Below are 19,240 nucleotides of genomic sequence, written 5' to 3' on the forward strand. Positions count from 1 at the left end.
TACATTAAATTTTATTAAAATTTTCTCTTTTTGTATTTCTGACAGTTTTGGCTGTTTTAATTTAATATTTATAGTATTGTTGTCATTCCCATTTACTGAGTTTAAGGTGTTGAAGAATATGTGTGATGAATATAGACCTGTCAAAATGAGATATTTAAGGTCTTTACAAGTACAGAATCATAAGTGTGCACTTAAATTTGACAGATTTCTTACAAAGTTTACCCTAAATGGTTAAAAAAAGTTTGTATTTCAATAAGTATAAAACTAAGTCTATGTTTTTTTCTGGTAAATGATTAAAGACAGTGTACAGAAAACATGCTGCATGTTAGGTTACTGTATAAAGACATCTGAGCAGCCTGTTTGGAAGCATAATAAGCATGGTAAGCTGCCAGCTGGTTGCACGGATGTTTGGCCCTCATAAGAAAAGGAAAAGAGGCCCCAAAACAGTCTCACACACTCTTCGGTGTACTGTATGTTCAGTCCCGCTGCGAGGTCATCAGTCAGCGAGTCTATTTTTCTCTCTTTATTTTCAATCATAGCCTTCACCACAGCTGCACAGCCAATCACTGACACAGGTCCCACCAAAACAAGGTGGCTGCTCAACAAATAGGAACTCTTCCATCTGTCTTCATAACCTCCAACCACCCCCCATTTCCCCTGGGCTATGACGCGATATCTCCCAAATGGAAACAGAAGTCATGACGACAGGTTGGACCGATGTTTTTAGATCCGTATCTGGGCTCCTTATGGTGTATCTGAGGATTCCTAGAAAATGAGGTTAAGTTAGTTTGGTCTTTGTGTCAGCTGTCCAGTGAGGGAACAGATTGTAGATAAAGTCTCTTTTCATCAAATATTGTACAGTTTAAATTAAAGTTGTGAACGCAGTGAGGTTTTTCGTCTCCCACTACTGAAATGCATGCGAAAAGAAAGAAAGAAACTCAAAAAGACAATTAAAGCAATTAATGTTATTTTTGTTTTGTTTTTTTACATTTTTAGAATTTAAATATACTATATGTACATACATAATAAAGTGTTCTTATTTAAATGTTTTAATTTAAAAATCAATGAGTTTTCTTAGTCTAAATTGAATTAGCCTAAATGAAAAATTTCAGTTTTTAATTTTTTTATTTCATTATTTTAGACAGGCAAGAGTAAAGGTACTTGTCAAATTTAAAAATTGAATTTAATAATATAATAATATCTTGTATGTGTTAACCCGGCTGCCCAATGCACCCGTGGTGTCACAGCTTTGTTTTTCTTACATGAAGGTAAAAAAACAGAATCTGAGCAACTGAACTGTAGAGCGACACGTTATGAAGACTATTTTAACTGATGTCCATATCAGACAGAAATAACAAAAATAAATACACTGAAATTATACTTTTACGTGGGATATACATATTCTGCAAATATTTCAAGGTGATTAAAGGGGAACAAATGTAAGGAGTTCAACAAAATAAATAAATAATGTATTAATTAATGTGTTTAGTTTTGAAAGTTTTGGGTTTAAACTGTAAAACTAAAAATCGTAAAACTGTAAAACTGTAAATCGGTGTAAGAGTAAATATTAGTTATTTATAATAAATGCAAATTTGCAATTTCCAGCATGGTGTTTTCTTTTACATAACAGACACATTCTGTTGTAATTATCCTGCAACGGCAGTGTGAGCTACATGACTTTCAACTTTGTGTGGTTATTTTAATTTAGTGAAATTGCTTCAGAGATTACTTTTCAGTATATGCTCTCTCAAATTTACACATGAATTAAAAATAAAGTCTAACATGCTATAATGGGCAATTTACAATAAAATATTTACTAGTAAAAAAAAAAAAATCAATCACATTTTTGCACATTAACTAAACCATTTGTCATTGTGTTAATTACTATTGTAAATATTTTTATGATACCATTTATTGTAATATTTTCCCTTCAGGTAGAACAATTCAATAAATAAATATGATCTATAATCTATAATATAGATTTTCTTTTTAAGTTTTCAAGACAAAATGCTGATTGACATTTTTCAAAGTTCAGTCAGACTTTAATTTTCAGAAGTTTCCTTAGTAGAAATATTAAAATAATGATACTTACATTTTACATTTCACCATTTTAGTCTCACAGGTTCATCATCACTGAGTGTTACCACTTTATGTTGCTGCAAAACTCAGTATGCAATAATTAACCTCTTAACAATGTACATAAACCTAAAGGTGGGTATGTGTTTCGGTGTTGAAGGGTTTCTTTGAGCTTTCTTCTCACCTGAATGTCAAGTCCACTGACAAAAAAATGGAATAATGTACATTTTACTCCTTGTAGTTCTTCTGTTTTTTCATGAAGGATGAAGTTTTCATGAAGGATTTTGAGTAGAACACACTGGATTGGGTGAAGAAGAAGAAGGGGGTAGTGTCGCCTCAGTGGATTTAACTTTGAACATGTGCGGCACTGCTGAGCTTTCAGTCTTGTGTGTGTTTGCAGCGTGAGGCTCAGGATCTTTCTCAGTCAGCAGGTGAGGGGGAACATAACCAGACTGAGGTTTTGGGTGCTCCCTGTAGTGCTGGTGGTTGTTTGCCTGTTTTGGTGGACAGCGGCCCCTCTTGTCCTGCCCCCGGAAGGCCCTGAGTTTGGGGCTCCAGTGTTCCTGCCACTGGAGGGCTACAGTGGAGCGATCTGCCACCAGGCGCTTCTCCTCTGGCACCCAGGGCTGCTCTCCTTCGTCTGCTCCAATCAGGAGGACTGTCCGACCCACCTGGAGGGCGGGGCAGCCACAGCCAAGGTCGCGGTCAGGGACCCAGAGAGACTGAGAGCCCCTGCGAATGCGGGAGTGGGACCCAGTGCGGAAGACGACTTGCACCAAGATGGAAAACTGCCACCAGGGACCTGAGCGCTCCATACCTTTCACCTGCACCTTCAGCACTAACAAACACAGACACAACATAGTAAAAAAATAGTATTTTAATAGATTCTTTTGGTCCACACTTTAAATATTTGTTACAATTTAGATTTGATTCATTTGAAGAAATAATTTAAAGACTGGTTATACTTTTTCATTATATTCTGTCATACATACACTGTGGATGCTCATATCAAATATGGATAGCAGGAAACACTATAACTGTTAAATTATATTTAATAATATAATAAAAAATGGTAGTGGTTAAAACAGAAAAATGGCCACTAACCATAGTTCTTTCGACAATAGGTCTCCAAGTTCATCCTGACTTTAACCTGAGAAGGCTGGCAGTATGAAACGCACTCCTCCGCTACATGAGAGACAAGCAGATGGGGGAGGGGGAGAGAGAATCGTCAAATGAGGGTGGATATCATTTCATAGCAAGCATATCAGCACATGTCTTTTCCCCTAATTACAATATGGCTGCTTCTATTTGTCATCACAGTATCCTTTGACTAACAGATGATCCCAACTGCAGCAGGTGGGACATTCCTCGAGCCGCCGCTAGGAGGGAGTGGTTAGCCACAGAGTGTGAGCAGCGGCTCCCAGAGCAGTTTCAATTCAAGGACTGATCTGCTAAAAAATATGTGGCACGCCTTCAGAGGAGATCTGATATATGATCGCACAAAAAAGCCATAAATCTAAATGCTGTGGTGACATCAGTGGGGGAGAGAGGATAGAAAAGGGAAAAACTTTATTGTTATTACTCAATCAAATATTGTTGTCAGTTACACAATTTCCTGCATGAGGCATTCGGATATCATACGTTATTATGGCAGGTTACAGCAGGCAGAAAATTTTACAGTAGAAAAATTAGATATTGGTTTAATATATTTAAGTACTAGAAGTTTAGTTAATAGATTAGTTTAAAGGTTTAAAGTTATAAAAAGTTATAAAGTTACTTTCTGTATAAAACTGTCTTTCAGGATACAATTTTCCATACTTGCCTTCTTCTCCATTTTTTTTCTGTGAAGGGATTGTCTGCTTAAAAAAATAATTCAAGGAGCTTCATCACATTGATGCAAAGCATTTCTCCAGGACTGCCATACATCAGACCTACCTATGCTGTACTGAGGTTGGTACACTGGAGTTGGAGCAACTTCCTGAATTCCTGCAAGCATAAACACAGTTTCAGACAAAACAGACACACAAAGAGAAACTTCAGGACACCTACCAGAGCTGTCAGTCTGTTTCACTTCTGTGCATTATACTTGTGCATTGTGTTTGAATGACCCTTGCTGCGTGAGGCATGCCCATGCAGAAGATAAGCAAATGTCAAAATGAATGTGTGTGTGGTCCTTTTATGGTCCACAAACCCATCCCGTGGCTCTCTCTAACACACAGACAGATGCAAACTTTACTTTTTGGAATTTAATAGGGTCAGACCTTCACTTCTTGTATGGTTTTGTCTCAAACATTAAACAGAGTGAAGTGCGTGTCGGTGGTGTGGATTAACATCCTGGTTGGTGACGCGTGCATAACCCAGGCTCTTGTAAAAGTTTGTGTGTGACAGTGCCGCCATATAAGCTCACGCATCGTCCTCTGTCCAGGTCTGGTCTTCTATGACACAACTGGGCCACTGACACCCAACACCCCCTTCCAGCTGACAGTCCATCATGTTTAAAAGTCAAGAAGGTGCTGTGGGTTTCTGTAAGTGTACTTATAGTACATGTCAAGGGTTCCAATGAGGCAAATGGGGCTACCTGCATGAGCAGGGCTAGTGACAATATGATATCCATGTATGCGACTGACAGACAGGGATATCTTTTGTATGTAAGCATGAAGATGTAAAAACTACCAAGCCCGATCTCATAAAATTTCATGAAAAAGGAAGAACCTTTTAACTCTTTCCCCATTGGACACCTAATAGGAGTAATCCTTGTTTCCCTTTTCTGAAACAAGTGTCATGTCAGGCCTGCTTCCAGAACAAAATGACTGGGTCTCTATCAGAAATTAGTGACTAGCTGACTAGTGATATGCTATTCTATGTACACTACCAGTTAAAAGGTTGGACACACCTTTTCATTTAATGTTTTTTCTTTATTTTCATGACTATTTACAGTGTAGATTCTCACTGAAGGCATCAAAACTATGAATGAACACATATGGATTTATTACTAAACAAAAAAGTGTGAAGTAACTCAAAGCATCTTTTATATTTTAGATTCTTCAAAATAGCCACCCTTTGCTTTGATTACTGCTTTGTACGCGCTCGGCATTCTTTTAATGACCTTCATGAGGTAGTCGCCTGAAATGGTTTTCCAACAGTCTTGAAGGAGTTCCCAGCACTTGTTGGCCCTTTTGCCTTCACTCTGAGGTCCATCTCATCCCAAACCATCTCGACTGGGTTTAGGTCAGATGACTGTGGAGGCCAGGCCATCTGTTGCAGCACTCCATCACTCTCCTTTTTTGTCAAACAGCCCTTGGGGTCATTGTGCTGTTGAAAAATAAGTGGTGGTCCAACTAAACGTAAACCGGATAGGATGGCATGTCGCTGCAGGATGCTATGGTAGACATGTCAAATTCAATTTTGAATAAATCCCCCACAGTGTCACCAGCAAAGCATCCCCACACCATCATACCTGCTCCTTCAAGCTTCAGGGTGGGAACCATGCATGTAGAGATCGTCCATTCACCTTTTCTGCATCACACAAAGACAAGGCAAGTGGAACCATAGATCTCAAATTTGGACTCATCGGACCAAAGCACAGATTTCCACTTGTCTAATGTCCATTCCTTGAGTTTCTTGTCCCAAACAAATCTTTACTACTTCTTGCTTTTCCTTAGTAGTGGTTTCTTAGCAGCTGTTTGACCATAAAGGCCTGATTCGCGCCGTCTCCTCTGAACAGTTGATGTAGAGATTGTGTCTCCTACTGGAACTGGTCCTCTTTCCTGGGGCGGTCCTCATGTGAGCCAGTTTCATCGTAGCACTTGATGATTTTTGTGACTGCACATTCAAAGTTTTAGCAATTTTCCAGACTGACTGACCTTCAGTTCTTAAAGTAATGATGGACTGTCATTTCTCTTTACTTAGCTGACTAGTTCTTGCCATAATATTCCATAATCTGACAGTTGTCAAACAGGGCTGTCAGCTGTGTAATAAGGCAAGAAATTCCACCAATGAACCCTGACAAGGCACACCTGTGAAGTGACCATTTCATGTGACTACATCATGAAGCTCATTTAGAGAAGGCCAAGGGTTTGCAGCGCTGTCAACAAAGCAAAGGGTGGCTACTCTGACAGATCTAAAATATAAAACATATTTGGAGTTATTTACTTTTCTTTGCTACATAATCCCATATATCTTGATTTATATATTTGATGTCTTCAGTATGTATCTACAATGCAGAAAGTAGTAAAAATAAAGAAAAACAATTAAATGAGAAGGTGTGTCAAAACTTTTGACTATATATATATATACATATATATAATTCTAATCATCATCAAACCACATCTTTATTGATATACGCTGAGTCATTAAGGGTACAGAGATTTCCAAGATTCAAGATCTTCAAGATTTCTTTTAATTCTAAATAATAAAAAAACATAAAACAATTCTTAATGCTAAACTTTCTCTTGCTAAAAAGTCTAGCACAATTGTCTAGGCGACATTCAAGAAGTACCTCAAACCAGCAGTTAGGTAACATCTGTGATTGAATAAAACTGAAACGCAAGGTTATTGGTCTCAGTGGAGAATGTGTCAGTGCGTGGGCTTCTAGTTTTTAATATGTTTCTAAATTTACAAGGCAAGTCAAATGTCCGAATCGTCACATATCGCAATATTCCAAATAGTGCAGAAACAAAAGATGCTGTACATACATTCCTAAATCAATATAGGAACTATACAGAATAAAATTAGCAATAAATAAATTAATAAAAATATGATCTAACCCAAGAAAAATCAGGTCGAAGTAAAAACACAACAAAACATGACACTAGGAAAAAGTCAGTACTGACTAACTAAATCAGATAACTCATCTTAGTGTGACTTTTCATTGACTAATATTTCATGTTAATGGGATTTCAACTATTTTCTTTTCTTTGGCATTCATTGAAAGCTTTAGCAAATGTTAGTTGGGGCTATCTCATCAGCTAGCTTGGACTCCATATTGCTTTAGCATTAGTTGCCTGAGTTTGACCAAAATATGCAGCCCTGCCAGACAATTCTGCTGACATCCTGGTCTATTCAGGGCATAGATAAAATGGTTTAAAGGCAGCTAACATTGAATTTAGCCTGACTGCTGCACACATTTAGGGCTGTCTGATGAGGTGTAGGCGAGATGTAGGAGGTGCTGGGAGCAGAGAGGTGCTATACATAGACTGAGATGGTCTGGGAGTAAAAACAAACAAGGTTGTCTTTCACTCACTCCTTTCACTAGGAGAGTTATGAGTCTGGGCCCTTCGATGGGGGCGGTTTGAGGCGTGCAACAGGTGCGAAGCTCCTGCTGCTGGCTCCCTATGTCACCTGATTGGGACTAACACAGCGTCAGAGCCTGTGTAGTTGTCGGCACTCGTGCGATTAGCCCGGGATGTGTGCGTGGATTAGCGCTCATGGCTGATGTTTGTTGCTGGCCAGGCGCAGAGATGTGAGTGGCAACAATCCTCTTGATCTGACGCTGATACCAGATCAGCGGGAGATGAGGTTTCCCTGTAGCGCTCAGCTCATGTTATCGCTGCTGTGGAAACCATCTCCAGGGATGATGAAAAGGAGACACGCCGGGGAGATCGGGCCAAATTAAACTGAAGCGCAGCGGCCCTATTTATATTGAGCTACAATTTGATAAAGGCTTACACAGCTTGATAGAGTCGCTTAATCCATTTAGGCCACGAACAAATGAGGCTGAAGGAGAAATTGAAGAAGTCACTTTGTCATGACTGACAACACACTATTAAAAGCCAAAGGGTGTCGAGTGCAGAGAGAACATTTTTAATTACGGTAAGACTAAGTGCTGTTATGAAATCAATCCTTATAAAAACAAACAAAAGAGGTTGTCATAACTTTCAGATTTGAGGCCTCTATTCATAGTTTTCATAGAGTCCTGGAAGGCTTCCACATGTGTGCAAAACTCAATAGGCAAAAGAAGTGCAGCACTTAACACCAATTAAGTTCCTTCATGCTGCAAGCCACAAACGTTTCTACATTAACGTTAATTTTGAGTAAAATGCAAATAAAATATATCAAATCAAAGTTTTATTTATTCAAATACTTAATCTTTAAGTGCTTGTTGTAAACTGAAGCTATACCATTTGACCAGGTTCAATAAATGTAACATTTTAAATTCTACTTATGTAACAAAATTACATGGGAAATTGGACCTGACTTGGACACATGCAGGCTGAAATGAGACACTGCAAAATGTGATCTGTGTCTGATGGGTGTTATGGCAGTTGCACCAATTTCCACAAACACATGAAAATCCTTGAAACAGAGCGAGGAGGAGAGAAATCCCTCAGACAGACCCAGAACCCCTGGGACAAAAGACAGAGCCCACTGGCAGAGTCCTCCAAGAGAGGAAATGAATATCCAGATGTGATGGAAGTGATGTTTCAGTCATTAGTTAATGTTAAAAGTGTTATTGGTCATCACAGTTGTGTCTTTAACAGGCTGATTACCTATTGACTACATTCAGACATTCAAATAATAAATTCAGCCCAGTATTAAATGTTAAATGAATGTTAAATGTTTGCTTTATTAAATCTGTGTCCTTCAAGCATGAACTATGAAAACATCTGATTATAATAACCCTTTTGTGTAAACTCTCAAGTCCAGATGAGAACAATCAATAACTAGTTAAGAGGAATTAGTAAACTAAGCCACCAAAACAAAACAAAAACAGAAAAACATTGTTGTTGTAACTGGAGTAAATTTATGGAATAATGCCAGTCATTCTTTGTTGTTATGTGTGTTATGTTCTTTTTTTATACTGCTCGTTTTGCTATGATCAGACAGAAACGCAATGAATGAATTGAACCAAAATAGTTTCCAGAGAAATGCGTTTACATTCCAGGTCTCGAGTGAGCCCAGTTTCAAAACTTTTACATTGTATCAACTAATTAAAACACATTTTGTGGTCTTGAAAATTTATTCAGACTACTGATGATGCATTCGCCTCATAAATTATGCCACAGAGCCTACATAAGCTGCCTTTATAAATTAAAAGTTTTGGCATAAGCAGTGCTGTATTGGATAAATATCAAATTTTGCATACAACCACACTGAGCTACTGGCTAATATTAACTAGCTACTTAATATCAATCTATATGTTGCTAGTTTTAAGGGAGAGCTATTCTGGTTAGGTTAGCATAAATCCATGCCAAAAACCCATTTCCAATTTTATTTTTAATATTGCAATGTTACCAATCTGAGTTGCTGTAGATGAGGACAAACTGGTGTGATCTGCGCTTGTGTTAGCATTTCCTTGGGTTAGGAAAAGTGTTAGCATGCAGTGACAGCTTAATGCTTTGCTAGCAGTTGTAAACACACTGTGTGGCTCATTTGTGCACTCTTTAGTAGCACTAAACCTTGTGGAATCAATAACTGACAGAAAGAGGAAGAAGTTCTTGTTTTGCCTTCAATGTGAAAACTCTTTCTGACAACACTGCTAAAGTTAGCAGATTTAAAATGGACATCTGCGTGGCTGGTAAACTTACGTATGCAGGGCTGTAAAGGAGACTTCCCCTGTTCATATCCTGGGGCACAGCGGTTACACCTGAGGCCGGTCACACCTCGTCGACACAGGCACTGACCAGACGTCTGGTTGCACCAGCCACCCACTGCCCCCACAGGATGGCACTGACACGCTGGGAAAGAAAAATGAACAGATTAGAAGCTGAACAAGCACATTTTTGGGTAGGTACTCACATGAGCTGTAAATCCAACACTGACATATTATTACCTTACAGTACAGGCTTATTAACCTGTATTTTAAAGCAGTAAACGAGCAGTACTGTTTTTGCCTCAGTTTTGTTGTCCACCAACATGCAGGTTGTAAACCAAAATAAGCTAAAAGATGCTAAAATGGTGAACAAAGCCAGTTGAAACAATCTATATTTTGGATAGGTTTAAGATATGTTAAAAATAACGTGACAAAGGAAAGACATGACAACAGGACTTAGAAATGCATCCATCAGTGACAGGACCTGGTTTAATCCTGAATGACAAGCATGTGTCCTCAAGTGTGTCATTGAGCATGACAGAAGGCCTATACTAACACAAGGTGGGCGTCTGTTTCCTGTTGGGTAAACAAAGACAAATACCTCAGTGGAGATATTAACAAAATTGCACACCATTGCAGGGAATCATTATCATTCTGGTGTTTCTTTTAGGTAAGATTTTTCAGTGAAGATGAACCTTCTTAAGTAGATATTAGCAGTATTGCCTGTTACACGGTATAATGATTACTGCCTGGATTTGCCATAGTTTACATTGCAAAGCTTTTTATTTACCAGTGCTTTCAAAGGATAAGGGCCAATGAGAGAAGACAGATGGGGAGAGGAAGCCTCTCCTCAGCAGCTCTGTTCACACTCGAACAATGTTTATACAAATCCTTACAATAAGTCCAAACAACCTGCCTGGAGAAAATGAGTAATTGTCTCACCGCTGGCCTCTGAATGGTTACTAAGTGAAATGTAGCAGCAATAAATCAGGACTAAAAGCGTATAAATTTGCAGGATACTCTTGTTTCATGCCTTAAAAGTGATAAAATATTGAGCGTGTTTAATATTTTTTATTATCCCTGAATGTGTGTGAAACTCACAAGGCCTGTTAATTCTGGATATACAGCAAAGTATTAGAGCAGAGGACAAGCTTGCACACAGCTAAGCTAGGGTGTCACAGTCACTTAGGACATGACATCGGTCAAAGGTCACCGGGGGTCATTGCAGATGCCACAGGTGGTAATAATGTGGATGCATGAGGCAGCTCGGTGTGGTTTGTGTGTGTTTTTTGTATATCGCTAACAGGAATAGCTCTCTTCTGTCACACTGTAACCTCCCCATTAACACTTTTGTACACTTGTACAGAGGCAGAGCGGACCACGTAAGCTCAAATAGTAACACACATTCTGACAGTCGGGCATAAACACGATCACACTCTGATTTACTTTTCATCTTTCAGCGAATGTACAGTCAATCAAAGGTATGGGTCACGCACTCGCTCTACCCTTCGTCTTGTGTCCCCCACCACATATACAGTAAACACACACACATCCAGTCACTGACGTTGGCAGGCTTTGCGGTGGCTGAGTGGCTTTTTGTGGTTGCGGGTGTATCCATTCTGGCAGTACTGGCAGTGGCGTCCGGCCGTGTGGTGGCGACACTTCTGGCACACGCCTCCACTGCGCCGGCCCGACTGCTGAAACACCTCCATGCTGAAGCGGCATTTGTTGGAGTGGCCGTTACACTCACAGGCTGGACATAGGCAAAGCAAAATAAATATTGATGAACACCAAGGAAGAAGAGAGTTTCAAGGCTGGGAAAGTATTATCAATGGGTTATTCAAATCCAACAGTTTGGCTTTAATATGGTATCCAGAAAGTACCAAATAAGGGAAATTTCAGCTTAAGCCAGATTTATGACTTTCAGTTTGATTGCAAATATGTTGACACAAAGCTCTCTTATACTTAGATCTCTTCCACAGTGCGTCTTTTGTTCTATTTTTATAGCGAGAATAACTTTCACATCAACTGTATGGGGGGGATCTTTTAAAACGCCCTCATTTAAATTGTATTAATGTTTGAAGTCACGTATAATTAACCGTGTGTTGCCTTGAGTAATAGTCACTGAACTGGACCTCTGCTACATGTTTGTAGGCTGCTGAGTATCGGTCAGGATCTGATGTGCAAAAGTTTTTATGTTAATGCTGAAAACAGATGTCTGGCTTGTGCTGTTTGAGCGACATTAAGTTGCTGGATGAGTTATAGCCTTTATAAACCTGTACTTGAAATTGGGATTCAATCATGCTGTCTTTACTATATGCACAGTTTTTGACAGTTGCAATATGTTTTCTACTGATTTGATTGATTTCTTTCATAAGACCAAAGGTGGGAGTGCTTATGTTAGCATTTTCAAAGGCAGTATGATGCAGGACTCACCAACACAGGGGTTTGGGTTAGTGGGTGTAGCTCGATGCCATGGTCTGTCAAAGTAGAAGTCCTCACACACATCACAGTCTGGCCCCGCTGTGTGATGCTTGCACACACACACTGCACGACCCATGTCGTCGCGGCGACACCTGGAAGCGTGTCCGTTACATTTACACCTGCCCCCAACCTGCAGGTCCGAGAGGGCAAAAGGAGTTCGGCCGGGGGGCTTAAAAGCAGATGGTAGGGCCGCCTGCAGATTCCTCGGCCTTGTGTTGTGATTGTTGTTCCTCCTTTTCCTCAGCTCCTGTCCTTTGTTGCTTCTGCTCCGCCCCTCAACTGTCCAATTGCAATCTCCATTGGGGCAAGGCAGCCAATGATTGTTTTCCTTCTTGCGGCCACGCCCTCTGCCTTTGCCGCCCTTTTTAGGAGAGGTGAGAGTGTCCATGCTGAAACTGTCCCCCCCTTCCTTGCTGGTCACGTTGTGCCCATCTTCATCTTGACTTGAGGTTTTATAATGACCCTTCCTGACTTGCTTATCTATTCTAACCCCTTTGTTCCTCACCCTTGTCTCTGAGTTTTTTGTCTCCCTGTCAAAAAATGCCAGTGTATTTTCTGTGTTTAACTTGTCCACCTGATCTCCAGTCTGACCCTTGAAGTCCGTTCTCCATCTCACAACACCAGCCTCTCTGATGTCGTGTCCAACATCAAGCCATCTTTCTTCTTCAGTCTTGTCCATGTGGCCTACCTTAACCTCACTGGACACCTTGTGGAAGACCACGCGAATGTCGGTGGCTGTCACCCAGTCCTGGAGAGTGGGGCTATAGTCAAAATCAGGAGAGGATGGCCGTCCATCCAGAGTGGAGAAGGCCAACACCATGCCTCCTCGCTGCTTCTGTAGAGGGCGTGGGTCTGAGCAGAGGGGCTCTGTTTCTTGATGTCTAGTTTGGGCCACTGTTTGTGAAGGTATCTTGAAGTTCCTGAGGCAGTCGCTGGAGTAGTGCTGCATTGGCCTCCAGGTGCGCCCGAAGTCCATCGACTTGAGGATGGAAATGGAGATGGGGTCCAATGGCTCCCTTTGGTGACAGAACTGAAAACTTATGTATGTGATCTCAAAGCGGCGGCCCAGTGGTACGGTAAGGACCCAGTCTCCTGTGTCAGTACCTGCATCGGCCATCCAACATGTGAGGTTGTGGGGATTGTTGAGGTCGGTTAAGGTGGTGATGTGGCTGTCATAATCATTTCCTTGTAGCGAGTGGTTCACATTGACTGGGACCCCGTAGGCAGCATTGATGAACTCTGACAGGCAGTGTCGTGGACGGCCATCTGTGTGGTAGCAGGGGTCATTAGGTGAATTCCAGCTCAACGGCGGTTGGGGAAGGGAAGAGGAGATGAGGGAAAGACAGAGGAAGAGGAGTAGAAGGAAAACAGGACAAAAAGAGGTGGAGGGAGGAGGGGAAAAGGGTTGGAACATCATGTCATCCAGCCTGTGAGAGGAAAAAAAATCATTTTTTAAAGAGGAAAACCACAGGAGCGTGATCAGAAAAGAACAAAAGACTAACTGATTGATTTATATGATACGCATTTGAAGCCGAAGAAGGAAATCTAAGAAGGACCACCTGTCCCCTTATTGAAAACACACCATACCAACTGATTGCATCACTGCAAGTTCACCTTATTGGCTTTCGGTAGTTGCCAGTAAAGACCTCATCCTGTAAAAATGTAATCTCCCATCTTCCCAGTAGTGTCAGCCACCGGTTTGAACCCTTGAACTTGACAACTTATAAGAACTTATCCATCTTAAAACTCTCCTTAACCCCAAAACAAGTGGATGAGTGCGGGTGAAAAAGGGCGCGCACCCAACAGGTCTGTCTGAAATAACAAAAAACATGCCCGACAGCTGGGGCTAAAACCTGAGCTGGACCACATCCATCATATTTATTGCTCCCTTTCCAAATATCTTTACCGTTGGTCATTGCTGCAGCCACTGCAGCGAGGGTCCAGACCATGAGCAGTGTAGTAGTGTCATGGTGTAGGAAAAAGGGCACGAAGAAACAGAGAGGGAGGAAGAGGAGTTGGAGATTAGCATTTGGGATGGTAGAAATGATTTATGGGATGAAATGTGTGTTCGACTTGAGCCCCTGCTCGGATACTTCCGTGGAAGAGACAAACCCTGACTTGTGTAGGTCTGCAGTGCAAACAAATCCGCTTCCCGTTTCATATAATTGGTGATGAGTGTAACTTATTTTTCTGTCATGATTTGATACTAGAATTCGTCTGCTTTGGCATCCGGACAAAATGGACAATGCACCTACTTTCTCTGGGCCCAGTGATTTATTGTTTTTTCGCTGCTCACACAAAGCCCAGAAGCACATTTCCCATTGAGCACTACGTAAGTTTCTCCATTGCAGGGTGAGTTCAGCACCTTTCTCCTTTCGCTTTTGGGAAATGATTTCTTTTCTTCATTAAATGGGCTGTCATCTTCTCATTTATATCCGCCATCCTTCGGCAGTTTCAAACAACTTTTCCTCCACTCTCCCGTCTCCCTGCCCATCTATCACCTGCCCCCTTCATTCTGTTCTGGGAATATTCTTAACTGCTGTGAGATTGATGATGCCCTAACAAGCGTTTGACACTGACAGCAAAGTCAGCAGGGCTGCATAAACCAAACCCGTAGGAGAGGAACGGGGCTGAGAGCCTCTCCGGCCTCGTCATGCCGCTCAATTAGCCAACGACCGAAATATGAGGCCTCCCTTTTGGGACCACACAACTCTGAGGGGTCCTGTGTGCAGGTCACGGCGAACTCTCCGCTGCCTGGGGACAAACTGCAAATGTCCAAAAGCAACCAAATGCTAGAAAATAAATTGGCTAAACTTGATTGAGCACAAAAGGGGAATAACAGGCTCAGCAGGCGCCTGTGTTTTGTGGCGTTGCTAAAGGAAACAAGTAACAAGTGCAGTGATTAGTGGTCTGACTGTGACCCTGGTCCCAGTGAGCCACATTCCTGTGATCCAGAATGCCTCGGCTAGCCATTCCTGACGTGTCGAGACATGCCCCACGGGAACCTGAACACACTGATAAAAAGCAGGACGTATAAGTTGATCGGCTGATTAATTGGGACTCTGGTTTCATGTGGTGTCGATATACCAGTTGTATAAGAAGGGGAGACAAGTCAAAGGGATGATGAGCGGGGTAAAAGGCTACCAGAGGATTCAGGGAAGTAGTGGTGAGATTACAGCCAAGAATTCAGCGGATGGGCAGTTACAAGCGTGTAGGCGGGTGGTGGGGGTGAAGCGTACACATGGCTAAAAGAGAAAGGGGTAGGTTGTTTAACATTCCCGTGACATGCACTTGCTCTTGTCTTTGTCACATTACATGACTAATTAAACATTTGCCCATTACACCCACTCTGATAAATGGATGCTCATCTAAGTGAGGCCCTTGAGGTTTTTAATGCGCCCCTCTAGGCCAAATGCAGAGACTAGATCAACTGTCGGGCATGGCCAATGCAACCCAGCAGATATGGTTTCAACTACGGTTTTTCTCTACCACTTTCAATAAATTCACACAGCCAGCAAGCCGGGGGGGAAATGCTGAAGACGAGCGGGATTTCCTCTGAATGAATTAGCAACAGTTTCCCATCAACTCCAAGAAGAGGCCTCGATCTCCGTTTCAGTTTTGTCTACTTTATCTTAGTTACAAAGTTAATGCACACAATAGCTGTTGATATAACAAATATGCATTCCGTTTGAGGACCCTGTGAGCAGAAGTTTTGAAATAACTTGGCAGCAATCTGCCTCTCAAAAAGCTTATACAGCCAAATAGTGGTATGATGAGATCAACAACATCTCCGGCGGGTGATCTTTAGAAGCAGCTATGCTTGGCTGGCAAGGGGCTGGAAAAATACTTGCTGACAACCTGGGGGCATGTTTACAGCATAGTCGAACAGGAGAGAGCGAGGAGACTGGCGCTGGTGTTCGTGCTCTGCAGTCCTCGTTTATTTCCCCACGTAAATCTCCCGTTCTTCATAACGCTGAAATGTGCCTGAACTTGAAAGCAGCAGAGACGTCGGGAGCAGAAACAAAAAAGTGGTTTAATGATTTGGTAGAGGCTGAAGCTGCAGGAGTTCATGCACATGCATATAAGTTTTTCACATCTGAATAAATGGATAGGAATATGTAAGTGAATAGGAAACTCAATAAGGTGTTTCGGTGCAGCTGAAAATGCTGTTTGCAAAAGCATTTGCTTGCTAGACAGTTTTGCACTGAATCTTTGTGTAGATTTACGAGTCTGGTGGAGCTTTCAGAGAGAGAGATGTGATCTTATGGGGTAATAACAGCAATACATCCATAGTTTTCCATATCCATGCATGTTCATTTTTCATGCTTGGCCTGTCTCTGTAAGTAATATACCATGCCTTTTGCTGTATTACGATTCTAACTGAAGAACGAAGATCATATCCTTCTGAAAACTTATCACCCATAAATTAACTTTTTTTTTTTTTTGCTTGTTTAATTGTTCCGCAGCAAACGTGTCTTTTTGTGTATGATTTAGCAGGAAGTGTGTGTGGTTCCTCTCTGTTGCTACCTGCTAACTCGCTTTGTCCCTTGCAGCGCTTTGGGCCTGTCTGCGTCTGGAGCTATTCTGCTGAGCAGATGAGCTGGATTTGGCCCGTCTCGCACATTTTAACATTCCTCGTCATGCGCAGCAGTCCCGGCCAACCGCAGCGAGGGAAAATATGCTAAATTCAAATAGTTCTGCAACCTCTGTGATGAGTTTCAATAGATTAAAATCTGGATTGCGCAAATAAACACACGGCTGTGTTGTTTAATAAGGTGGATTTGTATCGAGCTGATAGCATCTGGGAAGATTTCCCAGGGTTTTACGTTGCAGCTCTGCTCCAAGACACGGAGCCTTTAAATAAATATGATCAATTATATAAGCTCTGTCTTATAGCCAGCGCGTTTGAAGCTGAACCAAGCGGGCACCTGTTGGCGCATGTTACCAAACTGACACCTTTGTTAATTTGCAATTGTCCTCAGCCGTCAGAAATACAACCCTGGGCTCTGGGTGAGAAGAGAAAGGCTATGCATGCGCTCTGTATTCCCAAACTGCATTCCTGCCCGCACAGTTGAAGCCCATGTGTGTGTTATTCCACGCGGAGCAGATTCCAGGAGTTCTGTTTTAGGTGTAATAATCTAATTTTAGTGGGGTGGCCCGGGAGGTGGAAGCAACAGACAGCACAAAATGGATTATCGCTGCTCGTATCTTTAGCTAAAGGCCTCTGTCCTTCATGTTTGCACCTCCAGCAAACAGCCAGTCCGGTGCACGTGTGCCGCATCCTCCTGGGCCATCTGTGCCCCCTCAGATTTGAAAGGTGTCTCTGCACCGACCTGCAAGATTTACTTGCTTCATTTTTGAATAAAAAAAAAAACACATGTTGCCCGCTTGATAATACAAGGGGAGTTTCCTGTCAATTTTCCCCTTTACTGCCTCATACAAGTTGGCAAGAGGCTTTCAGCGCAGCTCCAGCTTCACATGATCTTATTGAAAACCAGATGGAAATGAAATCACTGGGAATCCATGCTGCAGTCAGGCCAAAGACAACTTCGGGCATTGTGGGGGGAAAAAAATTCCTGTGCGTAATTGTGTGCCAATTAAATCCGCATAGTGTCATACAGCAAGTTAATAATGAGAAGCAGGCGCAAAATGAATCAAAAAACACCGCCAGGTTTGCGCCTTTTATGAGCACTGGACAAAATAAAAAAATATGTTTTTAAAAAGAAAGAAAAAAGAAGAAAAGAAAAACAGCCACGATTTGCGTCAGCTAATTAATCATTAATGTTATAGTTTCATTAAAAAAAAAAACTTTTTGTTTACTAAACTTTACCTTGTTTTAATTAACACTTCACAGCAATCCAGTAAACCCCAGTTCCTAAATTCTTTAAGAAAAGAAAGACAGAAAAAAGCAGACTGTCTTTACTAAGACAAATGCGGTGATATTTTTATTAAACTGGATTTTTAGGAAAACCAACAAACTGTAAACGGACCTTAAAAGGCAAACAGCCCGCAGATACACGCTGGATACCGGAGTTGACTTTAACCTGAGTCCTTGGACTTTAATGATCCCTTTGCCACGGTTCATTAAACGTAAATGTTTATCATATTTAGTCTGATTGCTTTGGCCAGAGCTGAGAGCGAAGCCCGGAGACTAATTGGCTCAATTCAGCAGAGCTAATTGCGCTTTTGTTGAGCGCAAATTACCTGCAGCCAATTATGAGCTTTATTTACACAGCGAGGCTATCGCAACGTGATCAGAAAACTCTCACTCTGATGTTTAATGTTGATCATTATTCTCGCTTGTGTTTAACGTTTACAGCGCCGAATTCCCGGCTTGCTAATTGGAAATCGTGTTATGAGCGTATATTGTGTTTTGATTTATTTATTTAATTTTTCTTTTACCTCAGCATAATGGGACATATTGGCAAAACCACGTGCGTACGATTATATTCAAAAGAAATATATAAATGAAAATATATATTTTTTAAACTGTAGTTCTGTTCAATGTTGCAGTAAAAAACAAACAAAAAATAAATACAGATTATTTTTTAGAATTTTTTCTTATTAAAAATAAAATAAAATAAACACAATAAGCAATTTACATTTCAGTAACACTCGAGGTAAAACAATTTATACTACATGAGGTCATTTTATTTTCAAGAAGGATTAACGTGTTTTTTCTAGTGCAGTCCTATAGCTTATTTGTAAGCGCGTTAAATAATCAATAATTACGTTTAAAAGAATGATTTTTTAAGGAGATTTATTCTCAAATATAACTCAGCAAAATGAAAATATAAGTGTATAAACGATAACTGAAAAGAGGAACGTAGCTATAACTCTCCCCCTGATGTAATTTATACATCTTTTTCTTTTCCACAAATGCTTTTCTGCCTTTATTTAACCCTCTTTTAGCCCTCAGTTCCACCGACAGAAAATACAGTCTGCACTTGCAGTTCAGTCGCTGCTTCTCTGCAGCGCCACAAAAGCACAGATAAAACTTCACACCGCCTCAGCTACCGCAGACCTCGAGCCGATAAACGATCAAAAATCAGTCACAGGAGCTCACCATGTGCGTCGTCGCTGTGCTTCTCCTTCCTGCTCCCGCGGTGCCTCCTGATCATTAAGAGCAGCGCAGCAAGTGTCCGGACA

At 41.2% G+C, this 19,240-nt stretch overlaps 1 protein-coding gene across 1 annotated transcript; it reads right to left on the reverse strand.

Annotated features, from left to right (window-relative positions):
• Positions 1–2,064: 2,064 nt before the first annotated feature.
• ntn5 (netrin 5) lies at positions 2,065–19,240 on the reverse strand. Its single transcript, XM_063464791.1, has 7 exons — positions 19,158–19,240; positions 12,044–13,518; positions 11,172–11,360; positions 9,603–9,752; positions 4,012–4,062; positions 3,181–3,261; positions 2,065–2,914 (listed from the first exon to the last, which is right to left on the reverse strand). The coding sequence occupies exons 2-7, from the start codon at positions 13,506–13,508 to the stop codon at positions 2,349–2,351; spliced, it is 2,502 nt and encodes an 833-aa protein (XP_063320861.1). The 5' UTR covers positions 13,509–13,518; positions 19,158–19,240; the 3' UTR covers positions 2,065–2,348.

The sequence above is a fragment of the Pelmatolapia mariae genome, linkage group LG3_W (assembly GCF_036321145.2).
Source record: "Pelmatolapia mariae isolate MD_Pm_ZW linkage group LG3_W, Pm_UMD_F_2, whole genome shotgun sequence".
NCBI lineage: Eukaryota > Metazoa > Chordata > Actinopteri > Cichliformes > Cichlidae > Pelmatolapia > Pelmatolapia mariae.